Source organism: Etheostoma cragini, chromosome 19 (genome assembly GCF_013103735.1).
Source record: "Etheostoma cragini isolate CJK2018 chromosome 19, CSU_Ecrag_1.0, whole genome shotgun sequence".
Lineage (NCBI taxonomy): Eukaryota > Metazoa > Chordata > Actinopteri > Perciformes > Percidae > Etheostoma > Etheostoma cragini.
Window position 1 is genome coordinate 4,701,883 of NC_048425.1, and position 17,580 is coordinate 4,719,462.

The following is a 17,580-nucleotide window of genomic DNA, read 5'->3' on the forward strand; positions in this document are numbered from 1 at the left end:
AGGGAAGATTAGCAAGTATGTAAGAAAAGTTCAAATAGAATGAGGGTCTCTGTTTTGTTTTCTTGCTCCATAAGTCCAGTTTGGCTTGCCCAGAGGTGGAATAGAGATGATGAAATCTTTAGTCCAGGGTCCAGTTTCTGATTGGAAAAAGTTACAGAAAGAGACACAAAGAAATTAAACATTACATTTCTTTCATGGATCTTAAGCATTCTTCAGGATGTGTTTATAGATTCCTCCAAGTAGAAAAAGAGTCGACAAAACGTGCAGAATCAGAAAGTAAGCGATGCTGGGACATTGTGACATGAGCAGCAATATAAAAAGAGCAACAACAGAGAGAGGAAGAAAAGATGAGAGAAATGTAACTTACTCTTATTGAGATGACAGTTACACGGCTGTAGAAGGAGACTGACTCTGAGGAGAAATAAAGACAAACAGAAACAGTCACATATTTGTATTCTGCTGTGTGTGTGTGTGTGTGTGTGTGTGTGTGTGTGTGTGTGTGTGTGTGTGTGTGCACGCACATGCCATAGCGTGCATGTACATTGGCGCAAGCGGCTATCCTCCCTCTGTTGTTGAATATGTGCGTATCACTGTCTGTGTGTTTGCCCTATCTGTTTGGGATGCGTGTGTCCGTCTGTCTGTCAATCTGTTCCCAGCGCAGTCTGTTTGCCAATCTGTCATATTCTGTTTGCTAGATAAAGAGATTGAGAGAATGTGTGTGTGTGTATATATGTATGTGTGTGCGTGTCTGTGTGTGTGCGTGTCTGTCTGTGTGTGCGCGTGCGTGCGTATGCGTGCAGAGCAATTTCATTTAAACTGTACCATGGAGATGGCAGACAGGTACTGCTGTTTTCCTTACAGCTAAGAGGATGCATACTCCTGTCTACACTTTACTAACATATAGAAATGATGTTGCCATTTGAAGGACACCTTTTTATCACCTCACTGAAACAGCTGTAGCACAACGACTCCACTAATCTCAGGCGTAGGTTACATTCAAATGGCTGCGATGCCACAGCAGCTGAGGAACATATTTATGTTTTCCATTTTGCCCAAATAAACTATAAATAAAATAAATGGGTTTTTTCTTGTGTATTATATTAACCATTAGAACAGAGGAAAGATTGTTAGTGCTGGTAAAAAACAAACAAATGGGCTTTTGAATGCACTCATCCATCTTAAGAAGAACCATGCATGAAGATCGGGCAAATTACTGATTAGAAAATGACACATTTCAACGATTTCTAATTGCAACGCCTCCATTTTGAGTCCAGCCGGGAACCTTTGTTGCGCGCCATCCAGGCGGACGATCTGCTAACCGGTTTTGCATTTTCATACATTGATTACATAGCCGCGGGAGAGGGACAGAGAGAGAAAACAGACAGATGTAAACTGGGCATGTTGTGGATCACGGTCAGCGTTTTAACCCCTAACCCACAGTCGAGCAGCCTGCTAAGTGGTTTTGGGGTTTGGTTCTATCATAAAACAACCTACACACAACACTTTTTCACCGAGGACACATAAGCACACAGATTCAAACCAATGGAAACGTGGTCCCGACTTGCCCCATAATCTTGACAACAACACAGACTGCCCCTACGACATTACTGACTGAAAGTTGAGTAAAGTTCAAAGTGAGAGTTAATCTGAACGTTTTTCTCACTTGCTCTCTGTCATCAGCGCACTCTTTCTAATGTGGCTTACTTTTAGACTGGTTGGGATTGGGACAGGCTGTCATCTACCGCTTTGGAGCTGTTGTTTCCGCAATCAGAGTTTGAGATGATCCTTCATCGTTTTATATCATCCCGGCTCGTTTACTGCAACTCCGTTTTCCCCTGTTTCAGCAAGTCGTCCCAGGACAGTCTACAACTAGTCCAGAACTCTGCTGTTGACCAGGTCCAGCAGGATGTCACACATCACTCCTATTTTATACTCATTACAATGGCTTCCGATCGAGTTCAGGATCCAATATAAAGTTGTTGTTTAGACTTATGAAGCTTTGCATGGTCAGTAACCTGGTTATATTTCTCACCTGATGTATCCATACACCACAAACAGGTCCCTCAGGTCTTCTAACCAGGGACTTCTTGTGGGCCCAAATGGAGTTTTATTCCTATCTTTATTCAAGAGCGCATTCTTTCAATTTGAGAGCATTTCTCACTGATATTACATGCAGATTTTGTGATAATTTCCCTCCAAACCTCTACTCGCTTAAAAACTAAAGGTGACCGTTCCTTTGAATCGGTGGTTCCAAACCTGTTGAACGCACTTCCTACCGTCTTACATTCGGCAGTCTCTGTTGAAGCTTTTAAAAAGCAGCTTGTTTAAATTCGCTTTGTAACTTTGGGTTTTAGGTTTTAATCTTTTAAAGGATTTTCACTGGTCTGTCAGTTATTTTTTCCTTACTTATTTTCTGTCAGAGCTTATTGCATTTTACAAATGTTTATCATGTGAAAGGTGCTATATCAAAGAAACTTATTATTATTGTTAGTTTTATTATTCTGTTGTAGCTGCTGTTGATCCATACAGCCCCAGCTTCCACCCGTAGGCTCTGATTCTACATTCCCCTACATGGGACAGTAATGTCATCAAATATGAGAGCCTTGATGCCAAATATCAATGCTGTACATATTCTACATTCACATCATAAAATCCATTCTATGTGAGTTGGCTGACTGAACTGATCCCAGTGACAACCAGTGCATGGTTTGAAAGAATGCTGTACTCATTAGCAGTCTCAAGGCTTGTCTTTGACTATGTTCAGTGTTGCAAATTCTGCCTGGGTAGTTCCCGGTCCTTTAGAGTCATAAAGTCATATCAGAGACTTTTTGGAAAAATGCAGGTTCCTAAAAAAAGAAAGAAAAGATTCCTGGAAAGCCTTCTAATATTTGGAAAAGAGCCTGTGGTTCCACTTCACATTCCTCACATTTTGAATCTACATTTAACCATGGTGAAGTGTTGAGTCATTACAGCAAATAAAAAAAAAAACGTTTTCATCCCCTTTGCAGTCACTGGATTGTGTGTTACTGTACGCGGGTACACTGAGACCCCACCTGGGAGTAACTTGTTGATCCGGAGCTTCTCCTGGGGTCCCTTCCAGACGCCGGGGATCCCCCCTCCTTCTGACTGCCGACAGAGGAGGAGTCTGAGCAGCTACTGTGGACTGAGAGAGAGAAAGAGGTGGTTATAGGTTGACTGATACCAAAATACAGTATATCTAGCAGGTGATACACACTGAAAATATGTATTTTTCTCTCTTTTTGCTCCAAGCAGTGGATCAAATATCAAATAATGATATCATTATGCATTCAGGCTTGATTTGCATACATGGATTCTTTGCCATTGAGATTAGGCATTGTCTGTGTGTGTTTGTGTGTGTGTACACTTTAATAATGCAAACCAATCACCGTGTCTTGAAATGAAACTGGGTTTAGGAGAAACTGGGTGTGGGAGAGACAAAGAGAGAGGAGTCAGAGAGAAAAGGCATTTTTTTCCTCATCTTGTTCAATGAATTTCTAACAGCGTTCAGGACAATTCATGCATTGAAATCCTGAGCTGCTGCGCTCAATGAGACACCTGGTGAGCAGTATGTGCATTACACCGAGCAATGAATGGAAAAATGACTTTGGCTCTCAGGCAACAGTGGCCTTTGGGGGACTGGAAGCTGGGTCTGGAATCTGAATAATGATCTCTTTTTTTTTTAAATAGTTTATGTGTTTTCATTTCACTTGTAACACTGCGGGCAGGATCTCGTTTCTTAAAGGGTAACTCCGCCCACTCATATGTTAGAGTACGAATCCATTGCATCAATAGGTGATGTGAGTTCCAGGAGTTGTTTTGTGACAAAGATCATATTTCCCTTTAACCCGCCTCCCATGTTTCCATCTCAATTGGTAATTCTCTCGTTTTTCAGATGGCGTTCTGATTGTACTCGACTATTCTGCACGGACCTGTTGGGAACCTGTTGCTGATTATGTGTGTAGGTGGAGAGTGTGCTAAAGTATTGTAGTTTTTTCTGAACTTCTCTTAATTCTTATCGCTGCCTGAACATTGAAACCATGTTTTGATTGATGTTTTAGATTACTGAGAGGATTTCTGTAATCAAACTGCATTGTAGCTACTCATTGGATAGCTCAGTATTTGGCCAGTTATGTTGACGAATAGGGATTGGTGACATGGTCAAAATCCTTATTACATTACCATTAAAGGTCCAATGTTTAGGAATTTCTCCCATCTAGCATTGAGATCATATATCGCAATCAACTCTCTCGCACCATGCAGTTCCAAGCACGTATTACAGCTACGGTGGCCTTCACGCTTCAAAAAGACGGTCTTTTGCCCTTTTCACTGTCCTTTTTTCTTTTTCTGAGCGATGAAGAAGACTCCTGTTCCTGGAATTTGGATTTTGAACACTTGCGGTCCTCCATGTTTTCTTCTAAGCGACGATACCCATTAGCAGATTGGCAGCACCTCTGAGTTTATCATGTGACAGCAAAAACACGAAAAGCGGAGCAGTATATCCTGAATGCGGAATTGAAGTTGCTTCCCTCTGGTCCCCGCTTCAGTCAGCCACCAGCCAAAACATCATCTTACAGTGTTGCATTACTTATTAAAAATTAACAATTATTAAAACTACATTCATGCTCCCCAGAGGGTGAATCCTACAAAAACCCTAGAGTTCCATCACTAATATATACCGTATTTAAAAAAATAAAACTGTAATGTAAATCTGCAATAGTTGTTTAAACAGTGCACTGTCATTGTACTAGTTTTTTTGGGGGGGTTGTGGATACAGGAAGCACAACAAAGCCACAGTTTAAGGGAGACACAGAACTTAAGGATGTAATGGGATTTTCTTTTTTCTTTATTACAGCACATAAAAGGTGCTTTTCGACAGAGCTACATATTCTCTGCAGGCACGTCAGTGCTCTTCAAAATTTCTCAGTGTGAGTCAAATATCAAAAATTCATAGAATAGCCTGAGGGCGCCAGATTGAAAAAAAAACATGTACCACGTTATTACATTGGCACATGAGGAGAAACACCCAGGACCCGTTTTGTTTCCCGTCTGTAATCTCAGGGCCACATCACTCTCAGCTCAGAAAGCAAATTTGAACAATCCAATAATCCGTTCTGGTCACATAAACCTGACCGACTTCCTGAAGCCAAAGATTGAACTGAAAAATGGTTTAGTCTTTCTGTATTTGGAAGGTGAGAAGAGAAACTGCAGGGTTTCAAATCAAGACTCCACACTAAACTGCCAATCGTTTTTTTATTACTCACTTTTTCCAAAAACATGAGCACATTCTGTGTAAGATTAAGTGTTCAGTTGTTAGTGATCTAGCTGTACATACCAGGTCTTTTCAATCCTTTGCAAATGTTTTTCTCCCTGTGCAGCTCCCCTGAGAGCCCAGTGCTCCTAGTACCTGCAGCATCCCACATGTCCAGAATAAGTGTTGCTGATGTATTCTCTTTTGAGTTAGTCTCATGTAGCCAGACCTACCTCCACAGTGCTGTGGAGCAGGGTCTGGCCAATCCACTTAGCATTGCGGGATAGGAGAAAAACATGATCTGGATATTGGCATTTCTTTAAACCAATCACAATTGTTTTGGCAGGGGACTGAGCACCGAGCGGAGCCACGGCGCCTCTGCAAAATCGCCTCGGTAAGGAACTTGTTTTGGTAGAACTTGTGTAAGTTCAACAAGTTGTGTTAGAAAACTCAGATTGGACAGATAGTTTAGCTAGCTGTCTGGATTTACCCTGCAGAGATCTGAGTCCTCAGAAATTGACTAGATTTTAAAATTACGACACAAAGAAGGAGGTAATTGGGCATCCAAAAAGAGTGACATCCGGCGGAATTTCCGGCAGAACAAGAGCAATCAAGCAACGTTGTGGATATAGACTTCATTTGAGCCTACCTCTGTCATTGAGACTGTAGATAGAGTCCAGTTCTGAGACTTGAGTTCCTGTTGCGTCCAGCAGCAGCTTACTAGAAATTCCCATGCAGAGTGACTCCTTCAGGCACAACTCTGGAAGATTGAGGAGGGGAAATTGTTAAAAAAAAATGTATATAGATATAATACAAGTGGTGTAAGTGGGTAAGGGAAGAACTTGGCTTATCATTGACAATACAGTTTGTTTATGGTTTGGGAACATGGGAACAATGCAGTTCGTACAGTAAGTGTCAGACCCTTTTTTGGAATGCCAGCTGCAAAGCCTTTTATCAAGATACTGTAATCTAAACCAATTACAGGAAGACATCCTGAGACTCGAGGTTTTATGGATACAAGGAGGTGGATTTGTGACATGTGATAGCCAGCAGAGCTTGGAAAGCTGGGCATAAATAAATAAGCAACAATCAAACAGCAGATTGGACTGGTGCAGATCGTGTTCTCTACTCACAGGAAAGCAGAGAAGACAGATGAAGTTACACAGAGAGGAATCAGAATTGTGCGTTCACGTCAAAAAAAAAAAAAATTTCAGACTAAAATGACCTCCCGCACATGTTTTTGGGCCATCATTTCAGATGTCCACAATGTTCTGATTCAGGATGAAAAATGGGAGAGTGGCCCCCACCCTAACTTTGCAGTGGACTGGCCACTTGTTCAGGATGTTTTCCTGCTTTACGCTCCGTATATGCTGGGATTTTGTCTGGGGATTTAATGAGATACAAGATCAAGACAATGCTACTGTATGAGTGCCAAAGTTGTGGACAATTTGAAGACAAAATGTTGCAAAGTCAATTTATTATTACATTTGACTTGACAACTTACTTCAGGAGTGTTTTTATTCCATGCTTTATTTTTTCTTATCAACACCTGGCGCCTACATTACCCACGATGCAACTCAAACGCTGACAGTTCAGTTGGATCTGTGTTATGCTACGGCTAATGTAGCCTTGCGCTTCTAGCATCAAGCAAAATTAGTTACGTCAAGTTAGATCACTAAAAACACCTTATTAGGCTTTAATAAACTTTTGTTACATGTGCAGTTAGTACTCCCCAAGTTGCTCTTTCTATTTATAATCCCAACACTAAAGGTTGACTAAAGGTCCCATATTGTAAAAAGTGAGATTTCTGTGTCTTGTTTCTTTATAAAGCAGGTTTAGGTGTTATATAAACACTGTGAAAGTATCAAAATGCTCAATCCAACAAGAAATGCACACAGCCATATTCAAAAACTGTGCCTATAAATGAGCATATATATATATATATAGAAAGTGCTGCTACAGTGCCATTACAGTCATTTCCCGGCTGCAGTGACAGGGCAGAGTCCGAGAGCACAGATGCTGAAGACCCATAAACACGGACCAATCAGAGCACACTTCATTTTTATTTTTTTAATAGAAGTGGAGCTTAAAAAGACAGGATCTAAAACAGAACATTTCAGATACAAGTACATTCAGGTATGAGTATAAAATAATGTGTATTTTAAACAGCTTCTAGTTTCTAGTTTTCCATGTTCTAGTGGAAACCCAAAATACAAGTATGGATCTGAAAATGGGACCTTTAAGGTTTTCTAAATATTTCTGAGAGGCTAAAGACATCTGAGGTTAAAGGCCAGACTGTACCTGTGTTGTTTATGGCATGTGTCCACAGCAGATGGGCTATGTCATGAGTCCAGGCTGCCTTGTCTTCCCTGTCCTTGGCTTGCAGCGTGATGCAGTCTCTGGTTCGAGGAGCCTGTCGGACCCAAACTTCGAACTTCACTCCCTCCCCACCCACGCTCTGAGTCAAACCCATCTCACTGGTCTGCAGGGAGAGGAGAATAAACATGCAGTATAGTCAAGAGGACTGAGAGAGAGAGAGAGAGAGAGAGAGAGAGAGAGAGAGAGAGAGAGAGAGAGAGAGAGAGAGAGAGAGAGAGAGAGAGAGAGAGAGAGAGAGAGAGAGAGATGTGTGTCTTGTACCTTGATGCTGTGTTTGTAGCTGTAGGCGGTGAGTCCCGGGCTGGGGCTCTTCTGTTTAGTGAAGATGACAAAGTGCTGGTAGAGGAAAACGCTTCTCACGCCGGCCCGCTTCCTGCGAGCCCCCCCGCACACCGTCAGCTCGCCCTGACGTACCAACTCCCCGCGCTCCGCCACTGGGATCTGAAATCACACATAACACACACACACACACACACATTAGGATGCACTTATCTTGGCCTGCGGCTCAGGGCTTTAATCTGCAAAAAGATACCATCTTTATTTATTTCTTAAGAGGCCATTTAGCCTTGATTTGAGTTTTAATTTTTTTTTTTTTTCTTGCCAGTCGGTTGAATTCTTTTAAACTATTTTTTAAAAATCTAGTCTCATTTTATTACCTCAAAGCAACAAACAAAATATAGAAAAAGTCAGACAGCTTTGGAAACAAGTGAATAATATCAGACTCCTTGGAACATTTTAAAAGGCCAGTGCGCACGCATTTTGTTGCTCCTTAGCTCAAAAAGAAGTAACTGTGTTAAATCTGAAAATCTTCATGGGATTATTAACTAATTTTAAGCTTTAAAAAGTCACTTTCTTGCCTGTTCACTTTTGCCCGAACAAATTCTCTCCTTAACCTACTCAAAATTTTGATTTGGAATTGAGAGACATTTCTGCTACAAAGACTGAAAAGCCTTATTCTTGAGTTAATAAAGAAAAGGACAAAGCAGTATCATAATTACAGTGCCTTGCATGGTGACACACTGAATTCCCTCTTCATAAAGATGCTTCTGTCTCTTTGCTCTAATTGGCCAGCTGACTCACATCTTTTGTGAAAATGGGACTTTATTGTTCATGTCAATTACCGGGTCAAAGGACTTTGTGATGTTGTTGCAACCCCTAACAGAGGCAACTTTTAAGTAGCGCTCCTTAAGGACTCAGTACAAGACTTGGGTGACTACATTGGGTGAACATCTTCTCAACTAAGTGCTCTGCCAATAAAAATAAGAGGACTAATAATTTACCAGCAACCTGTCACACTGAGCCGTTATTTTTAAACCTCTAGAAATGTGTGTCATGATATAACTGATGCTTCACTCACATTATGAACACCCACATACACACCCCACCCATACACACACCTGCACTTACACGTTTTTTTTCCACTTGGAGAGCTTTTGCAGCGTGATTTGAAGTAGCTCTATGGGAGTGTTTGTGCTGCCGTAATTTCCCCCAGCTCAAAAGGGGGAGGAGGGAATAGTTTTGCGTGTGCGTGTGTGATTCTGCTGTGTCAGAAGAGCACAACACGGGGCAAATGGATGTGGTGCTCGCTAGGGTTAGAAGGTTTTTTTGGAGGCAAGGTTTTTCTTTTTTTATCCAATCCATAAAAACTGCAAGAGTTTTTCTAGTAGAAGATTTTAAAAACTCCACTTTTTCCCCCCACATTCCTTTCTTTTATTAGCTGCACTCCTCTATTTGTGTTCTAAGCAGGAGACAATTTTATTATTTTGTTTGTTTTGAATTTCCTGGATTGTACCAACTCTCCCCACACACTCATGCAAGAACATAGTCATCACTGTGTTTCACTGTGATGAGCAACTGCAATAAGAAAATGCAATTGAGAGTCAAGTATATATAACCTAAATAGCATGTGTACCTTTTTTATATTCTATTAAATGCTGACAAAGTCCATTTTTAACATACAAAAAAATGGTATTAACTCAAGCAATAAAAGCATTCAAAATTCATTCTCTTCCAGTCTGACCTCATCAGGATGAGTTAGTTTCTTTCTCTCTGAGAAGAGAAAGTGTGACTTGATTTACAGTTGCACGGTCATAAACTGGGACAGGCAGTCTCACCGGACATCCGGCGATGAGGTCGCTGGCCCTGAGGTCCTGGCCATGCTGTTGGGCGTGTCTCAGGATGGAGAGGGCGGAGTCGGAGGCGGGGTTTATCCCTCCCAGCTCCTCTAAGGCCTCGCAGTACTGCTCCAGCCTCTGAGTGGGGGCCTGAAGGCAGTGAGGGAATGACAGAGGGGAGAGGGGGGAGGCTGGGGGGAGTTTGGACTGCAGGACAGGGAAGAGAAAAGGGGAGTTGGAAGAAAAGGAAAAAGTTACACTGAGTTGTTTCTTATGTTGTCTCAATGTCATACTCAGATTATAAGTTACCTTTTACAACACAAACCAATTACCCCACAGTGCAATCTATAAAGTAGTTTACAATATATGCTCACAGACTTACAATTATTTACCATAATGCATTGCACAGGCAGAGAAAACAGGCAGAAGTCAGATGCGAGAAAATGTGCTTGATTTTTGCCATCTAGTCCCGCTTCGCCAGACCTTCCTCCACAGTGCTGCAGAGGAAGGTCTGGCAAGTTTAACACACTATACAGGCCACTATTTCTTTTGTAAAAATATCTTCTTTTTTAAATGTGCTGTGTAAAATGAGTTTTTTGTTAGAAATTACGCTATTTACATAAGAAGATTATGTCACAACATAAATAATAAAACATTACACATCACAATGTATCATGTAGTAAAAAAATCTAACTCCATGTAAAGAAAAAAAACAAAAACCACTGTAAAACAAAATCAACAAACCAAAATCACTCTGTTTGTGGTTAAAAAAAATCTCATTTGGCTACAGTTACCACATGAGACGCGTGTAGTCAGGATCATTGTTTGTTTGGCCATTATATCTTCAAATAACTTGATTTTACAATCATTAATGGTCGAAAAATACAATACAAACCATAAAGACATCTCAATCTGTTTCTTTAGTGAAATCCCGTTTCTTTAGTGAAATCCCGGGTTTGCGCTGATCACAGAAACCGTGTGTGCTGTCGACTGTCGTCATCCTCATAACAATCATCACCACCATAACCAAAACAATCACCATCATCGCATCCATCACAATAACCGTAAACCCTCATGCAGCCATAATACACAGTGGGTTTTAAAGCTGCTGAACAATGTGAGTTGAACTCACACCTCCTCCTGCTGGTGGTTTTTTAGAAATGCTCCTTCATCAAACATTTGACAACTTGAATAAGATCTCAAGCACTGTGATCTCTTGTCGTAAAGTCCTCTTAGTAATCTTACCATGCCGTCGATGTATTAGTTTTAGTTAATTGTAGCTTGCAAGCTCAAATTGCTTTCTCCATAATCCACATTTAATTGGCTTTTCTAGTGTACATTTAACATGTAATTAGCTTTACTATATATACACAACTCATTTTTAATTGCAGCAACCGTTGAATAAAGCAACTTTAATTGCTCTGTGCTTGTGATGTGTGCAGAAAGTACTCCTAATGAGGTTCTCACTTTGTGGTTTAACAGATTTTCTAAAAAAGAAAATAAACCAAATAAAAATGTTATGACCCTGACACTCTTATTATGCGTAGATTCAGGAAAGTGATAATCTGTAAGAAAACAAGGCACTTTTTTTAAGGTAAGACTACTACAGGCACATTTCACCCAGAAACTTTCCCAGTTGATTAATTACAAATATGCATATGATGCATTATCAAAAAAGTGTATAGATCTTCAAAAATCTGAACATTGGATAAGGCCAGGTTCATTTTTTGTTTCATTTGATTAGCATGTTAGAGTCAAAGGTTTTTGACTTTGAGTTTTTTTTAGAAATCTCTTTTTAATCACTCCATACATCCAAAAATCAAATTTTGCTTCATTTTAAGGTATAATATGTTCTATAATCCGGCTACTGATGATATATGAACCAATCCCTCTGTAAAAAACCCTCAGAATATTAAAAGGAATACAAATCAGCCCAAAATCTCACTATCAACACATTAAAATCTGTGTTTTTGCCTGCCGTGTCTTGGCTTAACTTTGAATGTGTTTACTGAAATGAGGTAAGAGTAGGAAAGCCGGGAGGACAAGCTTCTTCATCTCACATTTGAACACTTCTGCTAAACTCTCTGTGTGCGCAGTAAGTTGGATGTTTTAGAGAGACTCAAGGATTTAATTGGGCCGCAGCTAAATGAGGACAACTCTTACCTTAAAGAAGTCGGCAGCCTGTGTGACCAGCGGAGAGTCCAGTTCTGGTTTACTCCTGATGTAGTGGGAGTACTGCAGGAACTGCTCCCGCTGTGTGAGAAAAAGACGTTGACAAAGCCACATTAACGAGAGAATGTAGGACAAGTTTTGTAAAGACCATTCTACTTGTTTTATTGCTGAACAATTAAAAAAGAAAATTATGATTATACTGCAAATAACATATACATACATATAACATTACATACAACATATAGCTGTACTTTTAAAATAAAAGTGCACATCTGAACTTTTATTCGCATAAATTCTGGTAAATGACTATCACAGGTTTATGAACCACACAAGTGATTCCTCCTTAAAAGAAGTGATGTATTCAACTGCCATGTTAACATACATTTTAATAAGACTACAAAAAAATTATTTTTAACAATGTGACAATGATAATACTTTCTAAATACAAGTACATTAAAAATTAAGAAGGCTCTGCAATGCACAGGCAAGGCGAGGCCATTTTATTTACATAGCAGATGACAGCAACAGGGCAATTCAAAGTGCTTTAAATAAAACATGAAAAACAAATTAAAAACAAATTAAAACTCAAAAAGAATTTAAAAAAACATGAGATACGAGAATAAAATTCATAGTGCAATATAAGAAATTAAAGAACCACAACATCAAAAAGTCTTCAGCCTTGATTTAAAAGAAAAGCGTTGTTTGTTCCAGATATGGGGAGCATAAAAACTAAAAGCTGCTTCCCCATGTTAAGTTCTGACTCTGGGGACAGGTAACCAACCTGGGGGTCAGGACCACCCAAGGGGCCCAAGGATAAATCTGAAGGACCACAAACAGGGGATCTGTGCAACCTGTGATGAGGGGTTGCAAGTCACAATTCTGGGTTGCAGTAGCTGATAGTGATGGATGAAACAACATAAAGAAAGCCCAGATGTTTACCTACATTCCTAGACTTACATATTTGCTGAAGCAGTCCTGTTGCAACAAGCTCTGCAAAAGAGCGCCCTTCATGGCCGGGAGTAGGTTCTGCGAGTGAAAGGTGCTGAGGCTGGCCCAGTTGGGGAAGAGGGTGTCTACCTTCCCCCTGATGGAGGCCGGGGTGTCTGAGAGCTCCAGTAAGGGGAGGTATGTCTCTTCCACCCCCTTCAGGACGGCCACATACTGCCTCTCTGAACTCAGCATCCTACACCAGAGCAGGTACAGCTTACTGCGGGAGAAAGAGAGAAGCAAGGAAATGATTAAGAAAGATCAAGAAAATGGATGAATACATTTGCAAAAGCACAAGCAACCGTGGGAGTAAGGGAAGAGGAAGGGAAAAGGAAGTGGGAGTGAAGATAGCAATAAGCAATGGCCAGAGATCAAAAAGTTAGTAATGAACACATGATCTGAGATTGCATGCTGACTGATAACATCTTTCTAAAACAGACTTCAGCTGGAAGCTTGTCAAGTCCCAACAAGGATAAATCACTTCTCCCTTTCATATTAGCCTGACCAGTTAATGTAATTTATAAGGTTGGTCTTGTTTTGGAGCTCTCAGCCAAATGTTCTCATATTCAAGTTCCCACATAAAAAAAATACACACAAGGAGGACCCTATATAGAACTTTTTTTTTTTTTTTTAAGGGAAAAAATAAGGAATTATGTTACAAACACACCTCTGTGCAGTTGCTCCGGCCCTGTCTGTCCCTGTCTCCCTCTCAGTCCTCCCCAGCAGCACGTGTTGCCGTGGCGAGCCTGTGTGGTCCACCACCTCCTTGCTGCTGACCTCCACCCCTCGTATTAACACCCCTCCTCCTCCTCCCCCCCAACCAGGGATGGCTGCAGCCATGCTAGTTGCAATCACTGGGTCAGCTGCCGTCCGTCTCCCCAGCCACGACATGGGGGAGTTACGGCTCGCCCCACCCACCGGGGACTCAGGTTTAGGGGTAGGCGTGCCTCTGCGGGTAACCAGAAGAGCCTGGAGGTCAAAGCTGGGGTGGCGTTTCCTGGGGGGCTTTGGAGGGAGCGGGGCCTCTGTGGGCTGAAAGTTAAGGGACACGGTTGATTTTCTTAAAGGACTACTCATTTCCTCCAAATTTGGCCCTTCACATGACAAGAAGATGAGCAGACACAACAGATAATCAATTCAAAATGAAGCACAAACTCACACTCTTCTTTGCAGGATTCAGAAGATTCTGCAGGAACTTCCCTCCTCCAGCACCGCTGGCTCCTCCTCCCCCTGCTCCCTCTTTCTTATTCCCTTTCTCCTCTCCTATTTTCAGCGTAGAGCAGGTCTGCGGCCTGAAGAGCGATGCCAGAGATCCCCAGGACTGCAGCCCCCCCTCGCCTCCTCCAGCTCCCAGTCCCCAGTCGCCCTCTCCCTCAGAACCCATTACGTCCCACAGGCTGGTGGCAGATGGCGTCTTTGGCCTCCCCTGGCCCTGATTCTGGGCCCTGTCAGGCTGGAGGAAGCGAGGTTTAACCTGCGCTACGGTACGCTGGTAGCGCTCTACCGTCTGGGTCCAGAGATCAAGGAGTGCCCCGCCGCCCAGCTCTATGGCTAAGGAACGAGCGTCCTGGAAACGGGACGGGGGGATTGGGGGGAGAGAGGCGAGAGGGCAGGTGGAAGAAGAAGAAGAAGAAGAAGAAGAGGGGGAGGAGGAGGTGGAGAAGACCACCTCACACCACTGGGTGGCCTGCACATGAGACAGGAAAGAAAAGATGAATCTTATTTGCCCTTCAACATGTGATCATAACTTCCTGTGTGCATAACGGATGGCTTCCTTCGCTGCGTTACCTCGGTCAGTGTGGACAGCAGCCTCTGTGTGTTATCCAGGGTGGTCCAGCAGTCAGACAGACAGTGAGACATGTCTCTCAGTTTCTCCCTGACCGGAGGAAGTCGGATCTGGACGTCACTTAGGCCCGCCCAGTCCAACTCGCACCAGCCCTCCAAATTGCTGAGCACTGACAGAGTCTCGCTGTGCAGCTCCTAAAGGATTCAGGGAGATCCATTGTAAGGTCTTTGCCTGGAAAAACCCCCAAGTATTTACTGTAGAGGCTTGACAAGATACACTTTGGAAAAATCATGAATGGAATAATAGCTGTGTCTGATGGAAACATGCCCACAAAACTTGTACATTAGTCTGTATCCACAAGAATGATCCAAACATACCACTAAACAGCAAAGGGCACTCAAAACACATCTGTTTACATTTTACATTTTTAGCTATTAACTTGTCTAGGACATTGGAGCAGCTCCATATAGAGAGCTAGTTACTGTTCCAGAAGGGATAAAAACACGTTCAAAATCACACAGACATCTAAAAACTACAAAAAAAAAAATCAATCCAGAACATAATGAACATAAGATGTGCAATACACTTCCTTTGTCTGAACAGGCATGGTAAACCAAAAAAAAACTAACTAAACACATATTTCTAGTTAAATCGTATGCATCATATTCTAAACAACATCCACTTTGACAACACATGGGAATAATGATCCAAGCTAAAAAGAGTAACGGTAGTGCAAGTACAAACTCAGTAATATCAGTTATACATCAATATTTTTCTAAAATTTGCTAATATCAACTAACATGCACCAAGTGTGATACCTAGTGGTAAAATTCAGTATATCGGTCGAGTACCGCGTTTTACTTAAAGTGCACATATTATGATGAAAAACAAACAAAAAAACTTTTTCTGGGATTCTGTGTTTTTTGTGTCTCTGGTGCTTCCATATGCATACAAACATATGAAAAAACTATCCATGCCGTTTTGAGTGCGATACAAGTTTCTGAATGTCCTCTCACTTCAGTCTCCGGGTGAGCTGTTAAAAATCTGCACGGCTTTCTACGTCACTAGCTGATGTGATCTTACCTGGCTACTGAGCATGTGCCATGTTGCTCACTCTGTCTAAAACAGAGACCTCAACACACAGGGTGAAAAGAGGATCTGCAAAAATGTGCTGTTTTTTGAAAAAGAAACCATGTAAACCTATTCTGGTACAACCTTAAAATACAATTATGAACCTGAAAATGATCATAATATGGACGCTTTGAATATCAAACCGGTTTGAAAGTGTGTACACACCCAACCTTTAGTTTTATGTCATCTTTTAGTCTCAAAAAGTCTTCTATTGGGATAATGTTCTATGTAGAGACAGTCCTGGGGAAAATTGGTGCAGTCTATGTGTCTGCATGTCATTCTTGATTCCACCTCCGAATGGCGCCAAAGTCAGGGACGTTTGAAATCCTGAACATTGTGGCTTTAGTTTTAAGAATCATGCTGTGATTGTGAGTAGAGTACATTGAAATAGCATACTCTCTTTTTTACTATGTGTTAGGTATGCAAACATATGTTTGCCATACAAAAGTTTTTTTTTTAACAAATACTGTGCCAAGAAATGAGGAGAAACACTCACATTGGCTGTTTCTCTGAACGTCTTGAATTTCTGCTGTTTGAGCGAGAGTCTGCTGAGGGACAGAGGAGGGTCCTTGTAGTCTTCCAGCTGTGACTGCACTTGCTCAATCTCCTTATCACACTGGGGTATAAGTGAGATAGGGAGAGGGGTGAGAGGAGGACACAGGACATTCACTCTAGGTGGAGGACAAACAGAGACACAAGGGAAGTGAAATACTGCAGAGGAGTGTAAGATTGTACATGAAGTGGAAAGATATAGGGGTGAGAGAAGATAGTCATCACATCCTTTTTTTGGCCCAGTATACTGTGTTGCATTGTCCATGTTGTATCTGTCTTGTTGTGCTGTGGGTGAGCAAGACCAGGGAGTAAAGTGATAAGAAGTATATCTTACAGAAAACACAAAACAACAAATATGGGAGTTTCCATCCAATCCCTGGTGGGAACAGTAGAGAGGAGGGAGGACGGGAAAGGTTTAAGCACTGAAAATCCTGTATGTATAGTGCAATGATGCTTAAAATCTAAAATTGTACAATCCTTCTAAAACCTTGAAAAGATTGTAGAAAAAAAACTAAAAAAAAAAAAAAAAGGGACAAAGAAATGCAAAACAAATGTCAGAAAATGGTCGGAAAAATTTAGGAAAAGGACCAAAAACATTAAAAAAAAAGTCCAGCCCAGATCTGATTATAACGTGGGTTTGTGACCCCCCACCCCGTAAATTACGCCTATGCCCACAACAGCTGGTTCATACAAGAGTTTTTTTCACGAGATTCAGAAGACATGAGAGCTGGCACACCTTTTCCAGTTTGTCCACCAGCCCCGCTAGTCGTCCCAGAGCTTCCAGGTCCCGACCTCTCTGGTTGGACAATCGGACGAGCCGATGGAGAGCGTCATCCACGCTGTCGTAGAGCTTAGAGGTCGCTGCAAGAGCAGCCCTGATGGGACAAAAGTTTTAAAAAAACTCACTAAGCAATCACTCATGAGCAAGAGTGAGGTTTTGCTTTATTTCTATTCTAAAATCGGTCATCAGTCAATCATCGCCAAGAATCACACAGTTTGGGCTGGTTGAAATGATGTTTTTATGAAAAACAAGAACACCTTGCAGACCAACTGTCAAGCAAAAAAAAAGCATTCAGCAATCAGCCTATACTTATATTTGGCCTCATTTTTGTGCAGACTGAGCCAAAACTCATTACTGGATGAGAACAAGAGCTACTACAGCAGTCTTTAGATCATCTTAAAGCTCTAGT

The 17,580-nt window shown here is 41.5% G+C and overlaps 1 protein-coding gene and 1 long non-coding RNA gene across 4 annotated transcripts in view; one reads left to right on the top strand and one right to left on the bottom strand.

The window, feature by feature from the left end:
• The window catches only part of LOC117935123, a 20,820-nt gene extending 18,614 nt beyond the window's left edge, over window positions 1-2,206 (top strand). The window contains exon 3 of the long non-coding RNA XR_004654685.1: window positions 2,106-2,206. This is a non-coding gene — a long non-coding RNA (uncharacterized LOC117935123). The remainder of the gene's footprint in view (window positions 1-2,105) is intronic.
• Window positions 7-17,580, bottom strand: part of arhgef40 (Rho guanine nucleotide exchange factor (GEF) 40) — a 40,057-nt gene continuing 22,483 nt past the window's right edge. For all 3 annotated transcript variants that reach the window (XM_034857029.1, XM_034857028.1, XM_034857030.1), the window contains 14 exons: window positions 17,127-17,265; window positions 16,335-16,454; window positions 14,710-14,901; window positions 14,081-14,608; window positions 13,589-13,953; window positions 12,892-13,141; window positions 11,926-12,015; window positions 9,763-9,969; window positions 7,910-8,089; window positions 7,571-7,751; window positions 5,919-6,029; window positions 3,054-3,163; window positions 368-411; window positions 7-137 (listed from right to left, as the gene is read on the bottom strand). In XM_034857029.1, the coding sequence (XP_034712920.1) occupies window positions 385-411; window positions 3,054-3,163; window positions 5,919-6,029; window positions 7,571-7,751; window positions 7,910-8,089; window positions 9,763-9,969; window positions 11,926-12,015; window positions 12,892-13,141; window positions 13,589-13,953; window positions 14,081-14,608; window positions 14,710-14,901; window positions 16,335-16,454; window positions 17,127-17,265 (2,500 nt within the window). In that variant the 3' untranslated portion in view covers window positions 7-137; window positions 368-384. The remainder of the gene's footprint in view (window positions 138-367; window positions 412-3,053; window positions 3,164-5,918; window positions 6,030-7,570; window positions 7,752-7,909; window positions 8,090-9,762; window positions 9,970-11,925; window positions 12,016-12,891; window positions 13,142-13,588; window positions 13,954-14,080; window positions 14,609-14,709; window positions 14,902-16,334; window positions 16,455-17,126; window positions 17,266-17,580) is intronic.